The sequence below is a fragment of the Lipotes vexillifer genome, unplaced genomic scaffold (assembly GCF_000442215.2).
Source record: "Lipotes vexillifer unplaced genomic scaffold, Lipotes_vexillifer_v1.1 scaffold553, whole genome shotgun sequence".
Lineage (NCBI taxonomy): Eukaryota > Metazoa > Chordata > Mammalia > Artiodactyla > Lipotidae > Lipotes > Lipotes vexillifer.
The window spans coordinates 207,160-230,847 of NW_006786729.1; the positions used below are offsets into that span (position 1 = coordinate 207,160).

Below are 23,688 nucleotides of genomic sequence, written 5' to 3' on the forward strand. Positions count from 1 at the left end.
TATTTGTTTGTTTGTTTGTTTTGGCTACGCCACACGGCATGCAAGATCTCAGTTCCCCGACCAGGGATCAAACCCACGCCCCTGCAGTGGAACCGCAGAGTCTTAACCACTGGACCACCAGGAGAGTCCCCAAGAGTTGGTTTTACAAAGGCAAATAATTAAAACACTTTAGCAAAAAGAAAACAATGCAATTTATAATTTAATTGTAACAAAATATCCCTATTTTAAAAGCAATGGTTACCGACCTAAATTATCACATGCCTCAGGCCTCCAGTCTCAGACCCCGTCTTGTCGACGAAAATAATCAGTAAACAATCAATAATAAGAATAGAAATGACGTTTATTTGAGCCAAACTGAGGACTAGCCCAGAGCCTGCTTCCCAGATTACTCTGAGAAACTGCTTCAGAGAAGCAGGGTTTTCTGCCACACGTTTTTATCTTGTCAGGACAAAGAACATTAAACAAGTCAGGGTTACATTTCTATGGGTTTCAAAAAAAAAAAGAACAGATCAGCATGTACTCCAGCAAGTCAGCAAGCATAGCCTTGGCACCTGGGAAAGGAGTCTTATCATCAAAGGAGAACCAGCATCTGCATCCCAAGAAGAGAGGCATTTAATCTTTATTTTTAGCATGAACACTCTTTAGTTCTGGTCAATGTGCCCTTTTCTTTAATAATTAAAGCAGATGTACAATGTATGTTTGCTAGGCCACAAACAGGCTATTTAAGTTAATATCAAATTCAAGTTAACATCAAATTCAAGTTAACTCATGTATAAGCCAGAATGACTTCCCTATATCTCAATATATGAAAACTGCTTTTATCAGTCTTGTCCCTATGAATCTCTGGAACTGAGCACAGTGTTCAGTTGGCCTCCTGCGAGAACAGGGAATAGAAACGGAAATGCTGTTAAGTAGGGTGTCAGTATGAAGTGGCTGAATCTACAGAGGCAGAGTTTTGGTTTTGGTTTTGGTTTTGGTTTTTTTTTTTTCCGAAAAAAGTATTTTTATTTTTTAAGTTTTTTAATTTTTATTTTATATTGGAGTGTAGTTGATTAACAATGTTGTGTTAGTTTCAGGTGTACAGCAAAGTTATTCAGTTATACATATACATGTATTCTTTTAAAAATTATTTTCCCATTAAGTTAATACAGAATATTGAGCAGAGTTTCCTGTGCTATACAGTAGGTCCTTGTTGGTTATCTATTTTATGTATAGCAGTGTGTACATGTCAACCCCAAACTCCCCCTACCCTTTCTCCCCGGTAACCATAAGTTCCTTCTCTAAGTCTGTGAGTCTGTTTCTGTTTTCTAAATAAGTTCATTTGTATCATTTTTTTAAAGATTCCACATATAAGCGATATCATATGAAATTTGTCTTTCTGTGTCTGACTTACTTCACTTAGTATGGTAATCTTTAGGTCCATCCATGTTACTGCAAATGGCATTATTCAGAGGCAGAGTTTTGTATGTCACATTCTGGTCAGCATCGCTACACAGACAACTCCAGCTCTGGTTTACTTAAACTGCTTAAATTAAATCCAATTTCAGGAAATGTTCCTGGATCCAACCAGCGATCCCTCACCACTGAATTGCTTCAGCCTCACTAGCAGGACTGGGGCGCAACTCACTGGCACAAACAGCTTTTGACTTAAACAGTTTTCAATTCGTTATGAGGAAGACATTAACATCATAAGTGTTTCACACAACAGCAAGCTTTACGGTTAGAGACAGTAACTTAATCCAGGCAGGGAACAACGCTGCGTCATAAAACGCAAAAGACACTCAAGTATTCCTAAAGCCGATAGCTACGCCTTCGCAGCTAGGCGGAGGGACGCACCCTTCCCCGCCTTCTCCTGGGACCGCGCAGACCTGGGCCCCCCCCACGTCCCGCCCCTCGCGGTAGCGCTCCGTCCAGGCCCCGCCCCCGCCGCTCAACTCCGCGCGTGCGCAGTTGCCAACGGACCCGGAAGCGGAGAGCGCGGAGCGAAGGTCACAGGCGGAGCGTAAGTTTCTTCTTTCTAGTGTAAGTTTGCGCTTCACAACACCCACCCCAGCCCATCCTCTGGGTGTGGGAGTCACTACGGACCTTAAAATCACCGCACCTGCCCCTCCGCCCCAAGTAAGTCCAGACGTCGCCGTCACAGGGCAGGGGTCGTTTCCCTCTGGGTTTGAAATCGCTCTGAGGCTAGTTCGTTCCTTTGGCTTTTCTTTTCGCTTCTTTTTCGCTGCATTTTCCTGGTTAAAATCCTTTACTGACCTCCGCCCCCCCTGTGAAGTCCTCTTCTGTGAGGTGGATTCGCTCCACCCCAGCCTCGCCCTCTCGGCCCCTGGAGGGCAGCCCTGGCCGCCCCGCTCCCGGACAGCCCGCGTCCTCTCCCCGGTCCCGGGATTCTGGAGAGCCCGCCCCTCTCCTGAGACCCCCCTCTCCTGAGACCCCCTTCCTCCACGCCAGTCTTTTTTCGTGTCTTCCTCAGGCCCGGTCCTTCTGCTCCCCCGGCCTCCGCTTCTTAGTCAGCCCTTCCCCTCACCCCGCATAGGGGGAGGTGACCTGGGCCAGCCGTGTGACGCTCAGTGTTCTTCGGTCTCAAATTCCACCCCGCTGGAAAATGTGCACTTCCGCTGGGCGGGCATCTTAATTCAGTCGACATCACGGTAAATATGTGGGCGAGGGGGATCAGGAGAAGCAGAGACAGAGCGGTTGACAGAGAAATAGGAAAACTAAGGTGAAAATAAGAATGAGTGAGAACAGATGGCAACGTAGAGGACTGGTGAGGGCCTGTTTCAATGAGTACTTGGTAAGGATGTCAGTGATCTTTTAACAGTTGAAAGTGAGTTCCGTCAGTCCATCTCGTATTGCGTTTTCTTCCCTTTTATGTGATCTGTGAGCTGCTAAGTAGATGCTCCTCTCAAGTACCTCTTGTCTGTTCTCTGCAAGTGATGAAGAATGGGCTGGATTGACCTGGAACCTTCTTCCAACAGAGCCCCTCTATTCATGATGAAGACGTTTGCCCAGAGTTTATTTCTAAGCTGACCCCTTTCAGCGTTTTCCCAGGAGGACCAGCTTCTTGATACCCATACTGAATGCCCCAGTGTCCTTCAGTCTGCAGCTTGTGTGTGTTCCTCTCGCGATCCTGTGCCCATAGGTCTCTGTGCCTTTCAGCCCTGCTTGCTCATGCATGCATGAAGGAGAGGAGGAAAAATGGAGAAAGTGGGGAGGAGCCTGTAGGTGTCTGCCGGAGGGATACGGAAGTAAGTGTGGGCCTCTAGATGAGCCCAATGAATGGTGTGTGCAGCTGTCCCAAGCAGAGTTGTGGGGTCATGGGGTGTGTGGAGCTGTTGGCAAGGGATGCTGCAGTTCTGGCTGGAGCATCTGCAAGTGGGTTTATGGGTGGTTGTGGGCTGCATGGAATGGTTTGGGGGTGCCCTAGTGTCTTAGCTCACGTTTCCTGGGACACAGATGCGGAGACTGAGATTTACACGCATGGGTTTAATTGAGTAACTCATGATCACACCTGTGGAGGAATGACGGCAGTGGATTTGGCAGAGAGAAATGTATTCCTGCGATGTTGTTAGAATCAAGGCCTGAGCTAAGCCCACAGGGAGAGCTCTGTATGCAGGAGGGTGGGGTGTTGGTCCTAACGGGTGCCTAAAGGGTGTCCCACAGAATCCACGCCACTCAGTGACATCTGTGGGATCTTTTGGGAAGGCAAGAATCATCATGCATCCCATATAGTAATTACAGGGAAAACCTTCAGAGATCATTTTGTGGGTTACCTTTTGTGTTTTGAGATATTTTGAGTTGCAGGTGAAGAAAGTTCCAGTGGCATTTTGGAAGATACGAAAGAGAATTTGGAGGGTTTTCTTCAAAGATGTTGGGGTCTTGTTGGGACATGTGCATCACTGGAGACACCTCTCTTAGTAGTAGTTTTTGGAGATGACAGTGTTTGTGCTGAGGTCACTGAATGAAAATACGGTGTCTTCAGTCTAGTGGGTCCTCGAGGGTCTTCATGTGTACTGTTCCATCTAAATGCATGAGTTATTAGGGTTTGGAATGTTTTGTGGGGTTTCATAGTAGGATAAGGGATCATTATGGGGTGTCTCAGGAGTGTTTTGGGCCGCTTGAGACTTCATAAGTCTGTATGACTCCAGAAGGGAAACATTGGGTCTTAAGCTGCAGAGGGCAGAAAAGTTTCATACGGAGGACCTGTGGGGGATGTGTCTATGGGCACAACTTGGGAGGGGCCATAACGCCCTATTACTCGGAGAAGGATTGTTCCAGGAATCGGGGGCAGTCAACACCAAGGTGAATTGAAGTACAAAGGCTCATTGTTGGGAAAATGCAGCTTCTGCTTCCTTCCTACCAGGCCAGTGGTGGGTTCTCTACTGTCCTCTGCACATCTGTCCCAAAACACCACACACACACACACACACACACACACACACACACACACACGCACGCACACAACAGTCACAAGGCAGCTGGGGAGCAGATGAACAAGATGTTTTAAACTAAATGCGGAACCAATGAGAAGGGCTGCTATGGTCTGAGAAGGGAATTTGGAGACAGGAAGGGGAGCCTCATTTGGGGAGTTACAGCCCTGGTATTTGCGGGAAAACTCAGGAGTGGGATGAAGGAAAAGCTCTGTTCATACTCACCAGTGGATCTGGGGCTCAGCAGTTAGTAGAGTGTAGAATGGGGTGAGCGGATGAGGTCAGATGACAGAAAGGAACTTGTGTTCCTACCCAACACACACTCACCCTTCATACACGTTTCTCTGTTGTGTTCGCTAGAACGGCAGTGATGGTGGTTTCCCAGGTAGGTGATTTGAAGAAGAAAAGTGTTTTCTCTCTTTGTGCCTTGCCTCCCTCAGGTCTTCCAGCTTCCCCTCTACTGTTCGGTTCAGACACCCACTTCCTGCTGTGCTTCTGCTATTGCTTTGCACAATCCCAACCAACCCAATCAAGTCAGGATTTCAGGCTGTGACCCTCCCACCCCCCAGCCCCACCGCAGCATATGGGATCTTACTTCCCTGACCAGGGATCGAACCTGCACCCTCTGCGTTGGGAAGCACAGAGTCTTAACCACTGGGCCGCCAGGGAAGTCCCAGGTTGTGATTTCTTTTTAAGCCAGTGTCATTGCAGAGTGAGAAATCCTAGACACTGAGACCTTTTCTCCATCGAGGGGTCTAGGCAGCCGGGAGGCCTCTCCTTTTTCTGCTGATTTTAGGCTCTTTTATTTCCGAAATGGGTCTCGTTCAGCCTGAGGCAGCTACCCCTTGGTTGAGCTCACTGCAGTCCCGGTTGAACTTACACTTGCCCTTCGCACTTGTTGAGGGTAAGGGGCATTGTCTGGATGGAGGACCGTCAGCTAGACCCGCGTCTGATGTTCCTGATCATCTCCTTCCTCACTTTTTCCAAGGCAAAGGATCCCTGCACACATCTGTCCCCCAAAGTGAAGACCATGCTGGAGGGTGTACGAGTTTCACTCTGTGTTCTCATTAATTTGCTGACTACATACGGAGTATGTACTATAGTCCAGGCTTGTTTTGTCTGCATCAGGGGTAAAATGATAAGCCAGTGGAATACACTCCCCTACCTTATCCAGGTTGTTTTTCCATAATGGAGACAAGCACACCCTGTCACTTACTTACAGCCGTGCAAGTCAGATGCCCCAGAGCAAAGGACGTGTGCACTCATTCTCCTGTGACCCTCTACTTCCTTGCCCTCCCTGGCATCCCCATCACATCCAGCTGTGCCTCCTCTGTGCTGTCCCTGTGTGGCTCATCACAGCTGGAGAAAAGCACACACCCCCAGATTGACTGGTCTCACTTCAGATTCCTGGCTCTGTTCCCTCACATTCCCTATGTGTCTGCTCCACGCCCTTCCTTTACAGGCCCTCATAAGTCCAATTCATCCTCTCCCGTCTTTTCTCGCAAAGACCCTGTTTCTTCTTCATTGAGCCCCTGGAGCGAAGGGAAGAGATCTCCTCTAACTGGCTCACCCATCTGCCTCAGGGCCCGTGTTCTCTCCTCAGTATCGACTGTGAAGGTCTGTCCCTGCTCCTGGCTGCGGCTGACCCTGCGATTGTGCCCTTGTTGCCAACTTCACTCTGTGTCAGGACGGCATGGCATCCTTCCTCCACTGCATCATGTATTTGACTTTTAGGGGTTTATTTTCATCAGCTTACACAAATGGTGGTGTTGCCTACCTTACACACAAAGGCCAACAGACACACACACACGCACGCATGCCAAAGCCTTTTTATGCACTCTACCATCTTTATTTTTTTGAAGATGTTTTATTGGAAGTAGCACTCTTTCTTTTTTTTAAAAATTAATTAATTTATTTATTTTGGCTGCGTTGGGTCTTCGTTGCTGCATGCCGGCTTTCTCTAGTTGCAGCAAGTGGGGGCTGCTCTTCGTTGCGGTGCTTGGGCTTCTCGTTGCAGTGGCTTCTCTTGTTGCAGAGCACGGGCTCTAGGCATGTGGGTTTCAGTAGTTGTGGCACGTGGGCTCAGTAGTTGTGGCTCGAGGGCTCTGGAACGCAGGCTCAGTAGTTGTGGCGCACAGGCTTAGTTGCTCCGCGGCATGTGGGATCCTGCTGGACCAGGGCTGGAACCTGTGTCCCCTGCATTGGCAGGCAGATTCTCAACCACTGTGCCACCAGGGAAGCTCACTCTACCATCTTTAAAACAAAGCATTCTTGGGCTTCCCTGGTGGCGCAGTGGTTGAGAGTCCGCCTGCCGATGCAGAGGACACGGGTTCGTGCCCCAGTCCGCAAGGATCCCACATGCCGCGGAGCGGCTGGGCCCGTGAGGCATGGCCACTGAGCCTGCGCGTCCGGAACCTGTGCTCCGCAACGGGAGAGGCCACAACAGTGAGAGGCCCGTGTACCGCAAAAAAAAACCCAACAAAAAAAAAGCAAAGCATTCTTAATTAACTACATTTCCCCCACTACTAAGTACCTTTTCTCTATGCTCCATGTCAGAGCACAATATACTACAAACTTGTTTATGCTCTTTGTCTTCAATTCTTGCCTCTAGTTCTCCGGTGAACCCCACCCAATCAAGCTTTCACATCCACCATCTACTGATATTTTCTTTTCCAGTCACCAATGACCTCATCTCTCAATCGAATAATTTATTTCCTCTTCTCATCTTGCTCATTGTATCGGCAGCATGTTGCGCACAGGATCACTCCTTCTTCCTTGAAAGACTGATTTAACCTTTAAAAGTCTGTTTGCTTCAATTTTCTTCTCACTTCCCTGTTCCCTTCTCGCTGTCCTCTGATGAATTTTTGTGAACACCCTGGTTTCTGAACGTGGCAGCCTCCAAAAGTTTTAGTCGTTGAACCTCTTCTCTTGTCTATATCCGCTGCCTTTCCTCATCATCCCTTCTCATGAGTTTTCAACACCACTTGCCTGTCTCCCAGTTTGCCCTCTCAAGCCCACATCTCTCCCTTAAAGTCTGGAATCCTGTGTCCAGCTGTCTCCTCGACATGTCTGCTGGGACATCTAACAGGCATCTCCACCTTAATTTGTCTGAAACTGACTCCTTGAGATCCCTGACCGTGTTCCCCCCTGCCGTCTAACACATCTTGCTTAAGGGCGACACCATCCTTCCTGGGGCTCTGATGAACGTTTTGGTATGTATATAAAATATTTAAAACACTACATTATGTGTAATTGTTCTAAAGTATAAGATACAAAAATATTAGATGTTTACTTAAAACGAGTGATGGAATGCGTGGTTGCTAAAATTCTTTTTTTCTTATGGAAGAAAAATGCTTGGAGACCGAGGCCCTTCGTCATCAGCTTCCCCTGGTGCCTCTCTGACCTCCCCTCCCGTGCACCTCCTCACCCTGCTGCAGCCACCCAAGGCTCCTTCCTTTTCCTGGGGTCAAGGTTCCTGCTGTCCCAGGGCCCTCACAGGGGCTGTCCCTCAGATCCAGGTGGCAAACACGCTTCCTCCCCCAGGTCTGTGGTCTGATGTCAGCGTCTGAGTGGAGCCTACTCTGACCAGCCCCCTCCCATTTAACATGCCAGCCACACCCTCACCCCCACCTCTGGTCCCTAATGCTCTGCACGTTTCCTTCTGCTTTTTCCCCTTCCACTGGCTGAGTCCTGGTGAGAACCAGGCCTCAGGGGAGAGCAGACCCGCAAGGAGGTGTCACACCTTTCAGAATGGCTGTTAGCCAATAGATAAGAGATAGCAAGTATTGGCAAGGGTGGGGATAAAAGGGAACCCTCCTACACTGTTGGTGGGAATGTAAATGGTACAGCAGTTGTGAAACTCAGTGTGGAGGTTTCTTCAAAACTTGAAAATAGGTCAGGCAGACCGCCTAGCAAGCCCATTCTGGCTGTTGATGCAAAGGAGACAAAATCAGTATTTGGAAGGCGATACCTGCACTCCTGTGAGCATCCCTGCATTAGTCATAGCAGCTAAGATGTAGAAACAACACGAAGGTCTGGTGACAGATAAATGCATAACAAAAATGTGTTATATACATACCATGAACTATTATTATTCAGCCGTAAAAATGAAGGATCCTGCCATTTACGACACCATGGATGAACATGGAGAACATTCTGCTAAGTAAACTAAGCCAGACCTAGAAAGACATACTGTCTGATCTCGCTTATGTGTGGAAACTGAAAAAGTTAAACTCATAAAACCAGAGAGTGGAATGGTGTTTACCAAGGTCTGGGAGTTGGTGAAAATGGGGAGATTTTGGTCAAAGGGGTAAACTTTCAGTTGTAAAATGAGTAAGTTCTGGGGAGCTAGTGTGCAGCATGCTGACTGTAGTTAATTGTAGTGTATTTCTATATGCTTGAATTTTGCAGAGAGAATAAATGTTAAGTGTTCTCGCCACACAGACACAAAATGGTAATTGTGGGTTGATGGACGTGTAATTACTTGATTGTGATAATTATTTCACAGTGTATACATCTGTCAAATAATCACATCGTACACCTTATATTTACACCATTTTAATTCGTCAGTTACACCTCAGTAAAGCTGGGAAAGAATAAGCAAGTAGGGGCTGTGCTGGGCTTGCCTCCTGTGAGTGGTGCTCAACCCAGGCTTCCCATTAGATCGATGAGGCTTTATGCATAGACATGTTTTGTACCCTCTGACCAGGGATTCCTCTTCATGTAGTCAGTGTGGGACCAAAGCTCAATAATATTTATGTTGCCCCAGGTGATTCCAATCTGGATCCCTCCCTGAGCATCGTGACTCTGGGCCCCCACATTCCTGAGGGCTGAGATCTGGGCTGAGGGTGAGGGCTCTGCTCTGCGTGGGGATGGATCAGGGCTGGTCTGTGACCTGCAGGGGATCGTCGGGTCCAGCTGAGGTGCCCGCTGCTGCTGGGTACGTGAGGGCCTCACCGGGAGGGGAGCGAGGTCTGATGGAAAGTGTGGGGAAACTCACCTGTTGGTCTCTGTGGGGGAGTTTACTGTCCTGAGTCCCTCCTGGGACAGTGGACAGCAGAGGACCATCTGTTCCACATGCTGAGGGCTTCCCTGTGTGTGTGGTGGTGACTCAGGAAGGAGGTGTGTTGATTCTATGCATTGAACAGCCTGTTTCCAACTTTCAAGGTCAACCTCTAAAGACTCACGTTGTCTGAGGAAGAAGCCCGGAAGAGGAGGGAGAGGAAAGAAAAGGAGTCAGGAATGGCTGTGAGTCAGGTAAAGTCGTATTGTCAGTTGATTATTTTGTCTGTCCTTCCAAAATGCCCTTCTTCAGACTTGCCAGTCTTCTCTGATGCTTCAGTTTGCGCAATAAAAGTTTTTTTTTTTTAGTATTCTTTTTGTTATGATTTTTAATTATCCAAGAATTTTTCAACTCTACTATTCTGATAATTTCTTTCCTTAATCTGTTAAATTGATGTACACCACTAATAACCCTTCCAATTTTGAATCAATATTTTATTACTGGAATAAACAAACTTGGTTTGGCTTTTTTTAATAGCCACATATCTAAATTTAAATGGATAAAATTATATTTGTATTTTTGAGTATATGTATTTTATAGACATTAAAGCATTATATATTTCTTCATGTTTGCATCTGCTTTTTACTAACCTACTATAGAATAATGTTGACAAACTAAATTAAGTACACTTAGTACATTTTCATTGTCCCAGAGATGTTGAAATACATTGATCAAAATGATAATTTAAAAGATCATCCAAAATATGTTGAGACAGCTCCTCTCATTTTAGTGAATGGTGTGTCTACATGTGTGTGCATTAGTGCATGGATGTGAAAGTCCATGGCTTTTATAAAATATCATTTTATAAATAAGTTTTATCTTTTTTTAGGAGTTGAAATTACATGTTAATTCTCTTTTGCACTATCCCATTAATAATTTAAATAGTAGCAAAAATGGTAACATTATGTGTAGACACGTATGTATTTATATATGACTTTTTATGCATTTGCACATTGTTCACCTTGTACGTTTCAGGGTTTTTCAGGGAGCCCTCTGTCAGGGTACTTTTCATGCTGTACTTAACTTTGATTGTTTAGGTTTAATTAGGGGCTGACCACCTGAGTTCAGGTGCTCGCTGTGTCATTTCTTAGCTATTTGATCTGAGGCGAGTTTCTTAGAGTGTCTGTGACACAGTTTTCTCCTCTGTAAAGTGGGAACAGGTCTTTCTGTAATGAGCTATTATGTCGGTAACAAGTTAATATATGTAAAGTCTCAAGAGTAATGCTTAGCACATAGGACGTGTTCACATGCGTTTCATCATTGTTCTTTGTTATCCTCATCACAATTTTAAGATCCTGATCTCTCGGTAAAGCCACTGTGGAGTCGCCTCTGAAGACACAACTCATGTCCTAGCTCATCTGCATACTGAATACCCTCAATGTGTAGAACGTGATATCTGACATTCCTGTGTAGACAACCCGTGTTGCGTTTTTACTTGTATATTTCATGTATCATCCACAAAAACCAGTAATCCACACTGACTCGGAGGATATCGTAATCTTTTGTGGAAGCAAAGAAACTAAAACTTCAGGCATATAACTTGCTCAAAATGCCTTTACTCAAGTCTGTCAGAACGCACTCTTCAACCCGGTTGATCCTCTCTCTTCTTTTATGTGACGGTAAGAGCTCTCCTCATGGCCCCTTGGTGAGATGTATCTTTTGTTTCAGGGACAGTTGACCTTTGAGGATGTGGCCATCACGTTCTCTCAGGAGGAGTGGGAATGCCTGGACCCTGCTCAGAGGGCCTTGTACAGGGACGTGATGGTGGAGACCTACGGGAACCTGCTCTCCCTGGGTGAGGATAACTTCCCTCCAGAAGTCGGGACCTGCCCTTGGGTATATTTGCATTTTCCCTTGTGCGCCTCTTGGGAGGCCCTGTTTTGCTTGACTGACCTGAAAGCCCTGTTGACTCAGACATGAAAAGTTTTATGATTCGACATCAGGAGTTTAAAATTGCTTTTCTTCAGGAATCTGCCCATTTTATGATATACTAGTTGTTCCAGAGCTTCAGTATTTACAAAGCCCAATGGCAAACCCTTAATATATCAAATTTCTTGTTTTCTACCCCTGTGCTTTTGATTCAGTAGTTCTAGGAAGAGAGCTGGATGTCTGCATATCATACTGTTCCCTGTGTATTCAGAAGGAGGTGGTGGATGAATTTGTGAAATGTTTCTCCAGACCCATGTGTAATGTCCTCACTCCTCAGCTGAACAAGGAACTGGGATTCTGGAAACACCACAGGACACCATGTTCCTTTCTTTTTATGAGTACGAATTTCTGTCTCTGTTCTGAATATTATCTCCATTTTGGAGCAAGGGAAAGGGGCTCTGGAGGGTGAAGTGAAAAATAGCAAAAAATCAAATGGAATGGGAAGTAGCAAAGGTGCCAACACAGGTGGGAGCTCAGAAGAGCAGAGAGGAAACCTCACCATTAATAGTGTTTGGGAAACTTTCCTTAAGTGGGAGAGTTCTATGGGAAAACAGAAGTTTATTTCTTGTGAACTCTCAGAGGACATTTTTCTCATCCCTAACTTACCACTCTGTCCTTTAACATGTAAATGTGTCTTTTCACCCTTCAGGGGTGCTGCAGCTCCAAAACAGACAAAGGCAGAGTTTTTATCATGATCTACACCCCGTCATCTGGCTCCTGTGAACTCTTTGGTTCCTTGAGGAGCGTGGGACGGGATGTTTGAAAGGGGTCTCTTTTCCCCTTGGTCTCTCATTCTGTTCTTGATTCCATCAGATGCTAAGTTCTTAGTCCATATTGATCAGAGCTGACACCTCCAGTCCTAACCCCTGGACCTTTCCCAGTTCCATCTCCATCTGCTGTACTTAGGAGACCTAATCAGGAGATGAGAAAACACTGGCTGCTCTTTGATTCCATCTGTCACCCCAGAACCTGCATGGGGCTGTCTCAAGCCCCGCCTGCCTGTTCAAATCCCTCCACCCTTCCAACTGTTCTATTTTTATTTTTATTTTATTTATTTATTTATTTTGGCTGTGTTGGGTCTTCATTTCTGTGCGAGGGCTTTCTCTAGTTGCGGTGAACGGGGGCCACTCTTCATTGCGGTGCACGGGCCTCTCACTGTCATGGCCTCTCTTGTTGCGGAGCACAGGCTCCAGACACGCAGGCTCAGTAGCTGTGGCTCACGGGTCCAGTTGCTCCGCGGCATGTGGGATCCTCCCGAACCGGGGCACGCACCTGTGTCCCCTGCATCGGCAGGCGGACTCTCAACCACTGTGCCACCAGGGAAGCCCCCTTTTATTTCTTTTTCTTCCTATTCTGGCTAGGACTTCTAGTAATTTTTTTTCAGTAATATGTTTTATACAGATAGTGAGAGCATGTATCATTGTCTTGTTCCTGATCTTCAAGGAAAAGCTTTCAGTCTTTCAACATGGAGTATGATGCTTTGGCCATTTCATACATGTCCTTTCCTGTGTTGAGGTAGCTGTTTTGTATTCCACTTTACTGAGTGTTTTTTGTCATGTTAACTTTTTTCAAATAGTTTTCCTGCATCAATTGAGATGATTGTGTAGCTTTTTTTTTTCCTTTTACTCTTTCAATGTGCAGGTTTACATGGAAAAGTTTTTATATGTTGAACCACCCTTGCATTCCAAAAATATATCCCCCTTGGTCGTGGTGTATAATTCTTTTAATGTGGTGTTGCATTTGGTTTACTATCGTTTTATTTGTGATTTTTGCATGAGTATTCATCAGAGGTATTGGTCTGTGGTTTTCTAGCAGTGTCTTTGTCTGTTTTAGTATTAGAGTAATTCTGGCCTCATAGAAGGAGTTTGGAATTATTTCCTCCACTTCGTGTTTTTTTGCAAGTGTTTGAGGAAGATTGGTATTCATTGTTTTTAAATGTTGGGTAGAATTCTGCAGTGAAGCTATCTGGCTTTCCTTTGTTGAATGCTTTTCTTTTTTTTTTTTTTGCGGTACGCGGGCCTCTCACTGCTGTGGCCTCTCCCGTTGCGGAGCACAGGCTCCGGACGCGCAGGCTCAGCGACTATGGCTCACAGGCCCAGCCGCTCCGCGGCATGTGGGATCTTCCCCGACCGGGGCACGAACCCGTGTTCCCTGCATCGGCAGGCGGACTCTCAACCACTGCGCCACTAGGGAAGCCCTGTTGAATGCTTTTTGATTAGTGATTCAATCTCCTTACTAGGTATAGGTCTGTTCAGTTTTTGTATTTCTGAATTGTTCAGTCTTCAGAGGTTGTGTTGCTAAAAATTTAGCTATTTCTCCTTGGTTTACCACTCTTTATTTACACATAGAATTGCTTATACTGTTCTCTTATAATCCTTTCGATTTCTGTAGCATCAGTTGTAATGTTTCCTCTTTCATTTCTGATTTTAGCTATGAGTCTTCTGATTTTTTCTTAATCTTGCTGAGTGTAAATTTTGTCTCTCAAAGAATGAACTTTTAGTTTTGTGATTGTGGTTTTTTTATTTTCTAGTTCCTTTATCTCTAATCTTACTCTTATTTCTTTCCTTCTGGAGCTTTGGCTCTGTTTTGGTCTTTTGAGATTTTTTTTTTCCCCCATCTTTTCTTCCTTTCTCTCTCTCTGCTTTTTTTTTTTTTTTTTAAATTCTTATTCACATGATAAACCAGGATCTCTTTTGTGTACTCCTTTGTATTTTCTTTTTCCCCAGGTCTGTTGACATATAATCAAACATAACATGGTGTAAATTTAAAGTGTACAGAGTGATGATTTGATATACATAAAATATATTGCTAAATAATTACCACAGCTTAGTTAACACATACATCAATTCACATAATTACAATTTTGTGTGTGTGTGTGGTGAGAACATTTAACATCTACTGTCTTATCAAATTCAAGTATATAATTACAGTATTGTTAACAACAGTCACCATGAACTTATTCACCTTATAACTGAAACTGCCAATCCCCAGCCCCTGCAACCACTATTCTACTCTTTTTCTAATCGTTTCGCGTCTGTTTTTGTTTTAAAATTCCACTGTGTGTGATATAATTGAGGTCATACTGTATTTGTGTTTCTCTCCTGACTTACTTCACTTGGAATAATGCCCTGAAGGTCTGTCCATGCTGGTACAGGTAGCAGGATTTACTACTTAATTTTTTTATTGCTGAAAATAATATTCCAGTGTGTGTGTAACATTTTAAAATTTATTTACATACTGTTGGGCACTTAGGTTATTTCCATGTCTTGGCTATTGTAAATCATGCTGCAACAGCATGGGGGGCAGATATCTGAGGTAGTGATTTCATTTCCTTTCAATATGTATCCAGAAGTGGGATTGCTATATCCTATGGGAGTGAAACCATGCACCTCAGATTGGGACTTGAACCCACGTGCCGGGACTCGAACCCAGCCAAAACCCACAGTCTTCCAACTGAGATCACAAACCTGGTTTCAGGACTTAATGAAGCTCAGGTTCTTGATGTCTCATCGCAGAAAGAATTCAGTGAGAGACAAAGTGACAGTTAAGAAGTGGATTTATTTAGAGAGAAACACACTTCACAGACAGAGTGTGGGCCATCTCAGAAGATGAGAAAAGGGCCAGGGTATGGGGTTGTCAGTTTTTATAGGAGCGGGTAATTTCATAGGCTAATGAGTGGGAGGAGTATTCCAGCTATTTTAGGAAGAGGGGGGGATTTCCAGGAATTGGGCCACCGCCCACTTTTTGATCCTTGTGGTCGGTGTTGGAACTGTCATGGCGCCTGTGGGTGTGTCATTTAGCTTGCTGATGTGAGCGTATACTGAGGCTCAAGGTCTAGTGGAAAAAGTTGACTTGTCCGTCATCTTGGATCCATTTGGTTCTAATCAGTTTATGTCATGTCCTCAGGCTTTGTCATTCTTTCAAAGGTTGTGCCCTGCCTCCTTCCCTCCTGTTTCAGTCATTCTTTTTTTTTTTTTTTTTTTAATATTTTGAGGAACCCTCCATACTCTTTTCCATGGTGGCTGCACCAATTTACATTCCCACCAGCATTGCACTGGGTTCCCTTTTCAACACATCCTCACCTCCCCTTATTATCTCTTGACATTTTGATGATAGCCATTCTACCAGGTGTGAGGTGATAGCTCACTGTGGTTTTGATTTGCATTTCCTCCTAAGGAAGAGCTGGAATTTGGGAAGCTTCCTCCCAGTTGTGGTTGTGGTTTTCTGTAGTTTTTATTCTCTATTTCATTTATCTCTGATCTACTTTTTTCTACTTCTGCTAGCTTTGGTGTTTTTTGTTCTTATATGTATATATATATATATATCAATATTCCACCTATAAGTGAGATCATTCAGTATTAGTTTTTACGTTTGACTTATTTTACTGAGCAAATACTCTCAACGTCCATCCATGTTGGTACAAATAGCAGAATTTCCTTCTCTTTTGTGGCTAAATCATATTGCATTGTGTGTCTACTAGATTTTTTTTATCCATTCATCTCTTGGACACTTAGGTTGTTTCTATGTGTTGGCTATAGTGAATACTGCTGTAATGAATATGGGAATGCAGGTATCTTTTTAAGACAGTGATCTTATTTTGTTCGATACATACCCAGTAGTGGAATTGCTGCATTATATGATAGCAGGGTGTTTTTTTTTAATATTTTGAGGAAATTATATACTGTTTTCCATAGTGGCCGCAACAGTTTACATTCTTCCCAGCAGTGATCCCTTTTTTCCACATTCTGCTCAACACTTGTTATCTCTTTTCTTTTTTGATGGTAACCCATCTGAGGAGTGTGAGATGATATGTCACTGGGGTTTTGATTTGCATTTCCTCCTGAGGGCAGATCTGGGTATTGGGAGGCTTTCTCCTGTTCATTCTCACAGCAATGTGCTGGGGAGTGAGTGAGTCAAAGGCAAGCAAATCGTCATGATCTTTCTGACACTTTTTGGTTCAGTGTTTTGGGGGTAGTCATTTGTTTGAGTGCTGCAGCTTTATTACTGGTTTCCAGAGTTTTCCCAAAGGATTTTTTTCCCCCTTTGGCTGTATATTGTTATTAACTGGGTGTCCCCATGGGATAATCATTGCCTTGAGTTTATTGGTCTTACCATCTTGCTGACATCGCTCCTCATGCCTTTTATATGGCGGAGATTGTGTTAAGAGATCCAGGATATGAGTTCAAGTAATTAGAGACCCCAGGAAAAGGGACACTATTATTTTTAATATCAAACAAAGAGTCTTAGATTTCTTTTTTAAAAGATGTTATATAATTAGTGTTTTATTTAGTAAAATTCTTTTTTTTTTTTTTAAACTAGCATTATCACATCTTAAAATGCTCAGACCTTAGCAAACACCTCCTGCTCTCTTGGTTTCTCCAAACAAACTCTCTGCCCACCCAGCCAGGAGATCATCATTTTAAAATCAAGATCCCCCTATTTTGCTGTACCATTGATAACATTTTTTTTTTTTTTTTTTTTTTTTTTTTTTTTGGGCGGTACGCGGGCCTCTCACTGTTGTGGCCTCTCCCGTTGTGGAGCACAGGCTCCGGACGCGCAGGCTCAGCGGCCATGGCTCATGGTCCCAGCCGCTCCGCGGCATATGGGATCTTCCCGGACCGGGGCATGAACCCGTGTCCCCTGCATCGGCAGGCGGACTCTCAACCACTGCGCCACCAGGGAAGCCCCCACTGATAACATTTTATTGTACCTGCATGTGTGTGTACAGAGTAAACACATCCATCTCCTCTTGATGGCCATTTCCTTATTTTTCTCCCATTCTTGCACATATCCTGGAATATCATTGTGTGTTGAATACATGCCTGGAAATGGAACGCATGAGATACTCAGTTTAACAAATTTCACAGCATGTATTGATATAGGTGTAAACCTGCTCTTCCATTTTTGCCCCATAGTCTGTATATAATTCCATTAGTTAAAACTGGGACAGCATTGTGCTCCTTGCCAGTTCTTCTTTTCTTCCGAGCTCAGTATTTTAGTCACCCTCATACGGTTGTAGACCCACAGACATGCAAACACAAGCTGTGCACCCACATGTTTGTTACTCCCTGCCCTTCACTCTTGCCCTTCCTCAGACCTGACCTTTCTCACCAGGTATCTTGACTTGGTTGGAATACACTGTTATTTCCTAGAGTTATTAAGTCTGTACTCTGGAACTCCCCGATTTCCACAACACTCCTTTACCCACCCACCCTACCCCTGCACTACTCACACTGTAAAAAATGACCCCTATTTATCCACTGAACAACTTTCTCCAGACAGGACCTGAATCAGAATGTACAGGGCTGAGGACTCAAAAGCAAATTCCAGGAGGAGTGGCCAAGTCACACTATTATAGTGACACAGCTGAGTTCCTATATCTCCCTTGAAGTATTTCTAAGCTCCTGGTATTCGTTGTAATATTTTGTAATCTGTACTGCCTGAGTGGCCAGTCATGCTTAAGAACATGTCTGATTCTGTAGGTACAGGTTCAAATCTTGCTTCTCTCACTTTCTGTGTAAATTTGTGTTATGTACATAAACCCTGTGAATCTGCTGTCCTTATTTTAAAAATAGTGGTGATTTACCTCAAGCCTTAAAACAAATTAGTGGTTTTTTGTTTTTTGGTTTTTTTACTTAGGTTGTGTGGGGTCTTAGTTGCAGCAGGGGGGCTCCTTAGTTGCAGTTCGCCAGCTCCTTAGTTGTGGCATGTGAACTCCTAGTTGCAGCATGCATGTGGGATCTAGTTCCCTGACCAGGGGTTGAACCTGGGCCCCCTGCACTGGGAGCGTGAAGTCTTATCCGCTGCGCCACCAGGGAAGTCCCCAAATTAGTGTTTTTAGATGGCTTAGAATATTGTATGTTTTACAGTAAAGACTCAAAAAGTTACTTTTCTATAATAAGATATGTCAACTTTCTGTCATATTTATTATGAGATATCCCTTTGTCTGCAGTACACCTTGTATGTTTTTATTTTGCAGTATATTCTCAACAATGTTGTCTCTGACCTTAATTAGTAAATGTTCAAAGCACATTACTCTGTATCACGTATGGTTTGGTGCCAGTGAACAGGATAGTTAAAGGACACTGCATAGAGAGGGAATTCCTCTATTAATTGACTGATACAACTGCAGTCATGAAATCATAACTGTGACTTCTGACTTCTTTCTCCAGCTCTTCTTTATAATGTTGTGTATTTTCCTGACATGATATTGCATGAGTCAGTGATTTCAACATAACTCCCAGTTCTCATATTGTGTGCTCCTTCTAGAATAGAAGTCCTTTCTTTATTCTAAAGGGGGAATGTTAAGAGTTCCACAGAGTAGGGCTTCCCTGGTGGCACAGCGGTTGGGAGTCCGCCTGCCAATGCAGGGAACACGGGTTCATGCCCCGGTCCGGGAAGATCCTACATGCCACGGAGTGGCTGGGCCCGTGAGCCATGGCCGCTAAGCCTGCGTGTCCGGAGCCTGTGCTCCGGGACGGGAGAGGCCACAACAGTGAGGGGCCCGAGTACCGCAAAAAAAAAAAAAAAGAGTTCCACAGAGTAAAATTTTCTATAATATGGTGACTTATTATTTATGCTGGCTTTATCATGATTTACTAGAATATTTATCAGTTTATATTGTGATTTATAGATGATGTTTTTTCAGCCTGTATTATGCAATATATCTGATACGTACCACTTATTAATGCTGTAAAATGCCTATTCTCAATGGGGACATGTGGATTTATAATGTGTATTAAGATAAATACTTTGTTTTCTTATAAATTGTTTTATTGATTTATTTTCTCAATGTTACAATGGTTTTGTGATTCTAAACGGCGAGCTGTTTACATTATTCATTAGATAAGCTTGTTTTGGATTATTTACCATTACAGTACATTGTCCTTTAGTACTTATTTATGTACAATAATTATGCATAAAATATATATTATGGTTTTTTCTCCTCAGTTATGAGACAGCAGTATGTTTACTGCCAAAAGGTATGTGATCTTTGTGGTCATGGTGGAAAATACCCTTTCTTTGAGAGCTAAGTTTGCACAGTGTGAGTGTTTTTGTCATAGGGTGTTGCACAATGTGACTGTTTTTGTCATAGGGTGTTTGACTAGGCTACCCTAAAATTAATTTGAATTACATGTGATTATTCTTTCATTAATAAAGGATCCTATTTCTTTAGTGTGTCAAAAAATTTGAAGATCATGGTTGGGAAGTTTTATAACTCTGTTCAGGATAAGTATTACCTTTGGCGTCATATCACGTTTTCAACATGAAACATTTATTTACGATCTGTAATTAATAGGATACCCATGTTTCTTTATATCTTGTAGCTGTCTCTCATATACATGTGATCAAGAAATTAAAACCCAAAGCGAACAGTGGCACAGGAGAAGTATTCCAAACAGTGATGTTGGGAAGACATGAAAGCCATGAAATCAGAGATTTTTACTTCAGGGAGATCCAGGAAAACATGCATGTGTTTGAGTGTCAGTGGAGAGATGATGAAAAAAATTACAAAGGAATGCCTATAACCCATAGTGAAAATCTCACTGACAGAAAAAATCAACATGGTGGAAGGGATACTGGAAACAAACTTATTGAAAATAAGCTTACATTAAGCTTTCGGGATGAACTGCATATATTTAAAAGTGAAGAGAAATTTGATCAATTTAATCAGGCTGACAAGAGTATCAACAGTAGTACCTCATTTTTACCACTTCAGACAATTTCTCCTATTGTCCAAACCAACATTTCTAATACATACAAGAGTGACTTTATGCATCCTTCAATACTGACACAAGACCAGAAAGCATACAAGGAAAAACCTTACAAATGTAATGAGTGTGGCAAAACCTTTCCTTATGGCTCAAACCTCATTAGACATCAGTTAATCCACACAGGAGAGAAACCATATAATTGTGACGCATGTGGTAAGGTGTTTAGTCGAAATTCACACCTTGCGTGTCATCAGAGAATTCACACTGGAGAGAGACCTTACAAATGTGAAGAGTGTGGCAAAGCCTTTAATCAGCGCTCAAACCTCACTCGACATCAGGTCATCCATACAAGAGAGAAGGCATATGAATGTGACGTGTGTGGCAAGGTCTTCAGTCGAAAATCAATCCTTGGAAGTCATCAGACGGTGCATTTTGGAGAGAAATCTTACACATGTAATGAGTGTGGCAAAGCCTTTAGGAAGCATTCAAGCCTTACTCAGCATAAGAGAATCCATACTGGAGAGAAGCCTTACCTATGTGTTGAATGTGGAAAGGCCTTTAGGAAGCATTCAAATCTTACGCAACATAAGATAATCCATACTGGAGAGAAACCTTACAGATGTAATGAGTGTGGCAAAGCCTTCAGTGTGCACTCAGCCCTAAGGAACCATCGGATAATCCACACAGGAGAGAAACCATACAAATGTGATGTGTGTGGCAAGGTCTTTAGTCGAAATTCAGTCCTTGCAAGTCATCAGAGGCTGCACACTGGGGAGAAACCTTACAAGTGTCAAGAGTGTGGGAGGTCATTTATTCAACGTTCACTCCTTTGGATTCATGAGAAAATTCATACTGGCGAGAAACCTTACAAATGTAATGAGTGCGGCAAAGCTTTTCCCGTGCGGTCAATCCTTACCCAACACATGAGAATTCATACTGGAGAGAAACCTTATATATGTGTTGAGTGTGGCAAAGCCTTTACAAAACATTCAAATCTTACTCAACATAAGACAATCCATACTGGAGAGAAACCATACAAATGTGATGAGTGTGGCAGAGCTTTTACCCAAATTTCAAGTCTTAGTAGGCATCAGAGAAGGCATACTGGAAAGAAAACAAATAAATGTGTGTGTGTCGAGGCTTTGATGCAACATTCACAGCTTTGGGGTCATGAGAGAACTCACACTGGAGAACTCAAATGCAATTTATGTGGCAAGGCTTTTATCCAGCAGTCAAGCCTTGCGGCACATCAGAGGATTCATAGAGGAGAAAGACCTTATAAATGTAATAAATGCGATAAGGCTTTTATCCAGAATTCACAACTTTGGCGTCACAAGAGAACTCATATTGGAGAGAAATCTCATAAATGTAATGAGTGTGGCAAAGCCTTTACAGATAGTTCACATCTTAATCGACATAAGATAATACATACTGGTGAGAAACCTTACAAGTGTCATGAGTGTGGCAGAGCTTTTACCCAATTTACAAACCTTGCTAGGCATCAGAAAATACATACGGAAAAGAAATATCATAAAGCTGATACACGCGGCAGTGCTTTTATTAAAAGCTGAAGCTTTGGGGATCATTGGAGAATTCATAGTAGAAAGAATATAAGGATTGAGATAAAACTTATGCAGGTGGTCAAGCCTTAAAATCAGAGACTCCCATCAAGGAGAGAAATCATATAAAACCTTAAGTATGTGGCAAAGCTTGCAACCAGGCTTGTGGAACATAACAGAATTCTTACTAGACAGAAACCTTCCACATGTAATGACAGTGACCAGCTTTGTCAGAAATGTGTACCTTTGTGGTCATGAATGAATTCACATAAGATAGAAACTGTACAAGTGTGTCAAGGCCTTTAAGCAGTGACCTCAGGATCCACCACAAAGAATTCATACTGGAAAGAAACATTACAAATGTAACAAAGGTGATAAAGTGTTCAACCAGTGCTGTCAATCGACTTACACATAAGAAAATTTATACTGGGGGAACTAAATCTGCCGATGGAGAAAGGACATCTGTGGGAAAGTTTAATTATCTTCAGTTTGTGAAATTTTTTTATTCAGTTATTTGAGGTTTCTTGAAAAGGCTACGTTGTTGTTGATGACCTGCAACCTGAAGTTAGAAACCTGTTGACGTCATAGTTTCATTACATTCTTTTCATTTGTCACCATGGTGGTCTCAGGAAAGGGATCAGTAAGATGAAAGGACCTACTTCTTGGGAATTCCCTGGCGGTCCAGTGGTTAGGACTCCGCACTCTCACTGCCAAGGACCCAGGTTCAGTCCCTGGTCAGGGAACTAAGATCCCACAAGCTGTGCTGCACAGCCAAAAAAAAAAAAAAAAAGGACCTACTTCTTTAGGTGGGGTTTATTCATATCCGTGTAACCTAGAAAAACTAGGACACAATTTTAAGATAAAATATGATATAAATTTGAGAGCCTGGGGAGTGACAGAATAGATGAACACTAATAATACATTATTTGGCTGTTTGGGTTGAATGGCATCTATAACAATCTCTTTCCATGTTAGACTCAAACAACTTACAGTTTTGAAAATGTATATTCATAATTTGCATTTAGCTATTCACTCCATGGTGCATCCTAGATTATTTCTGTGGCTATAATAAAAATACAGTGAAATTTCAGATTCTCACACCCTAATACCTGCCTCCCCATTCATGGATATATACGATATGATTATAGTTTTGCCTGCCTTTTTGTGCGTGGAGGCCAAAATTAGACCCATGGATTGCACCTTTACATGAAGTGAAAATAGAAATATAGTAAGGATACGAAAAAAATAAGAAAATAGAAGAAATGTCAGAAGTAAAGAAATATAACAGCTTATTTTTTGTAATTGGAGCACTCAGGGAAATAATTTGAAAGGATCAGTGTTCATGAGTTTCCTTTTTTTTTTTTTTTGTGGTACACGGGCCTCTCACCGTTGTGGCCTCTCCCATTGCGGAGCACAGGCTCCGGACGCGCAGGCTCAGCGGCCATGGCTCACGGGCCCAGCCGCTCCACGGCATGTGGGATCTTCCCGGACTGGGGCACGAACCCGTGTCCCCTGCATCGGCAGGCGGACTCAACCACTGCGCCACCAGGGAAGCCCCATAATAGCCATTTTTGAAAGGCAATAAAAATCTATTTGAAGTTACAGTAATAAGCAATGTGTTTCATAGTTTCTAAACTGTAGTAACATTCCATTTTGTTAGTCATGTTTATCGTCTTTTTAAAATACTGTTTAGCCCAATTTGTATATTTAATTTGTATTTCCTTTTTATGGATTCAGTGAAAAATCTGGAGGATGCATAAATCAAGTTATTTTCAGTTTTGTGTGGTATGAAAGTATACATAGAGCAATGACAGGTACAAAGCATGTGTTATATAAACACAAAGAAAGAGGCCTCTCACGTTTTTAATTTAGGTTGAGAGAATTGAAATGATACGAGATAATGAACTAAAGTCTCAGAATGTGGAAGCAGGAGACTTGTTGCTAATGTGCAGGTGCATCACTGGAATTTTTGGAAACTCGATATGTTAATTTTA

The 23,688-nt window shown here is 43.2% G+C and overlaps 1 protein-coding gene across 1 annotated transcript in view; it reads left to right on the forward strand.

Moving 5' to 3' along the window:
• LOC103089364 (zinc finger protein 665-like) overlaps window positions 1–21,787 on the forward strand; it is a 32,504-nt gene extending 10,717 nt beyond the window's left edge. Inside the window, 4 exon segments of the mRNA XM_082931142.1 lie at window positions 2,474–2,651; window positions 9,611–9,686; window positions 11,161–11,287; window positions 19,749–21,787. Of these exon segments, the coding sequence (XP_082787268.1) occupies window positions 2,474–2,651; window positions 9,611–9,686; window positions 11,161–11,287; window positions 19,749–21,787 (2,420 nt within the window).
• The last annotated feature ends 1,901 nt before the right edge of the window (window positions 21,788–23,688 follow it).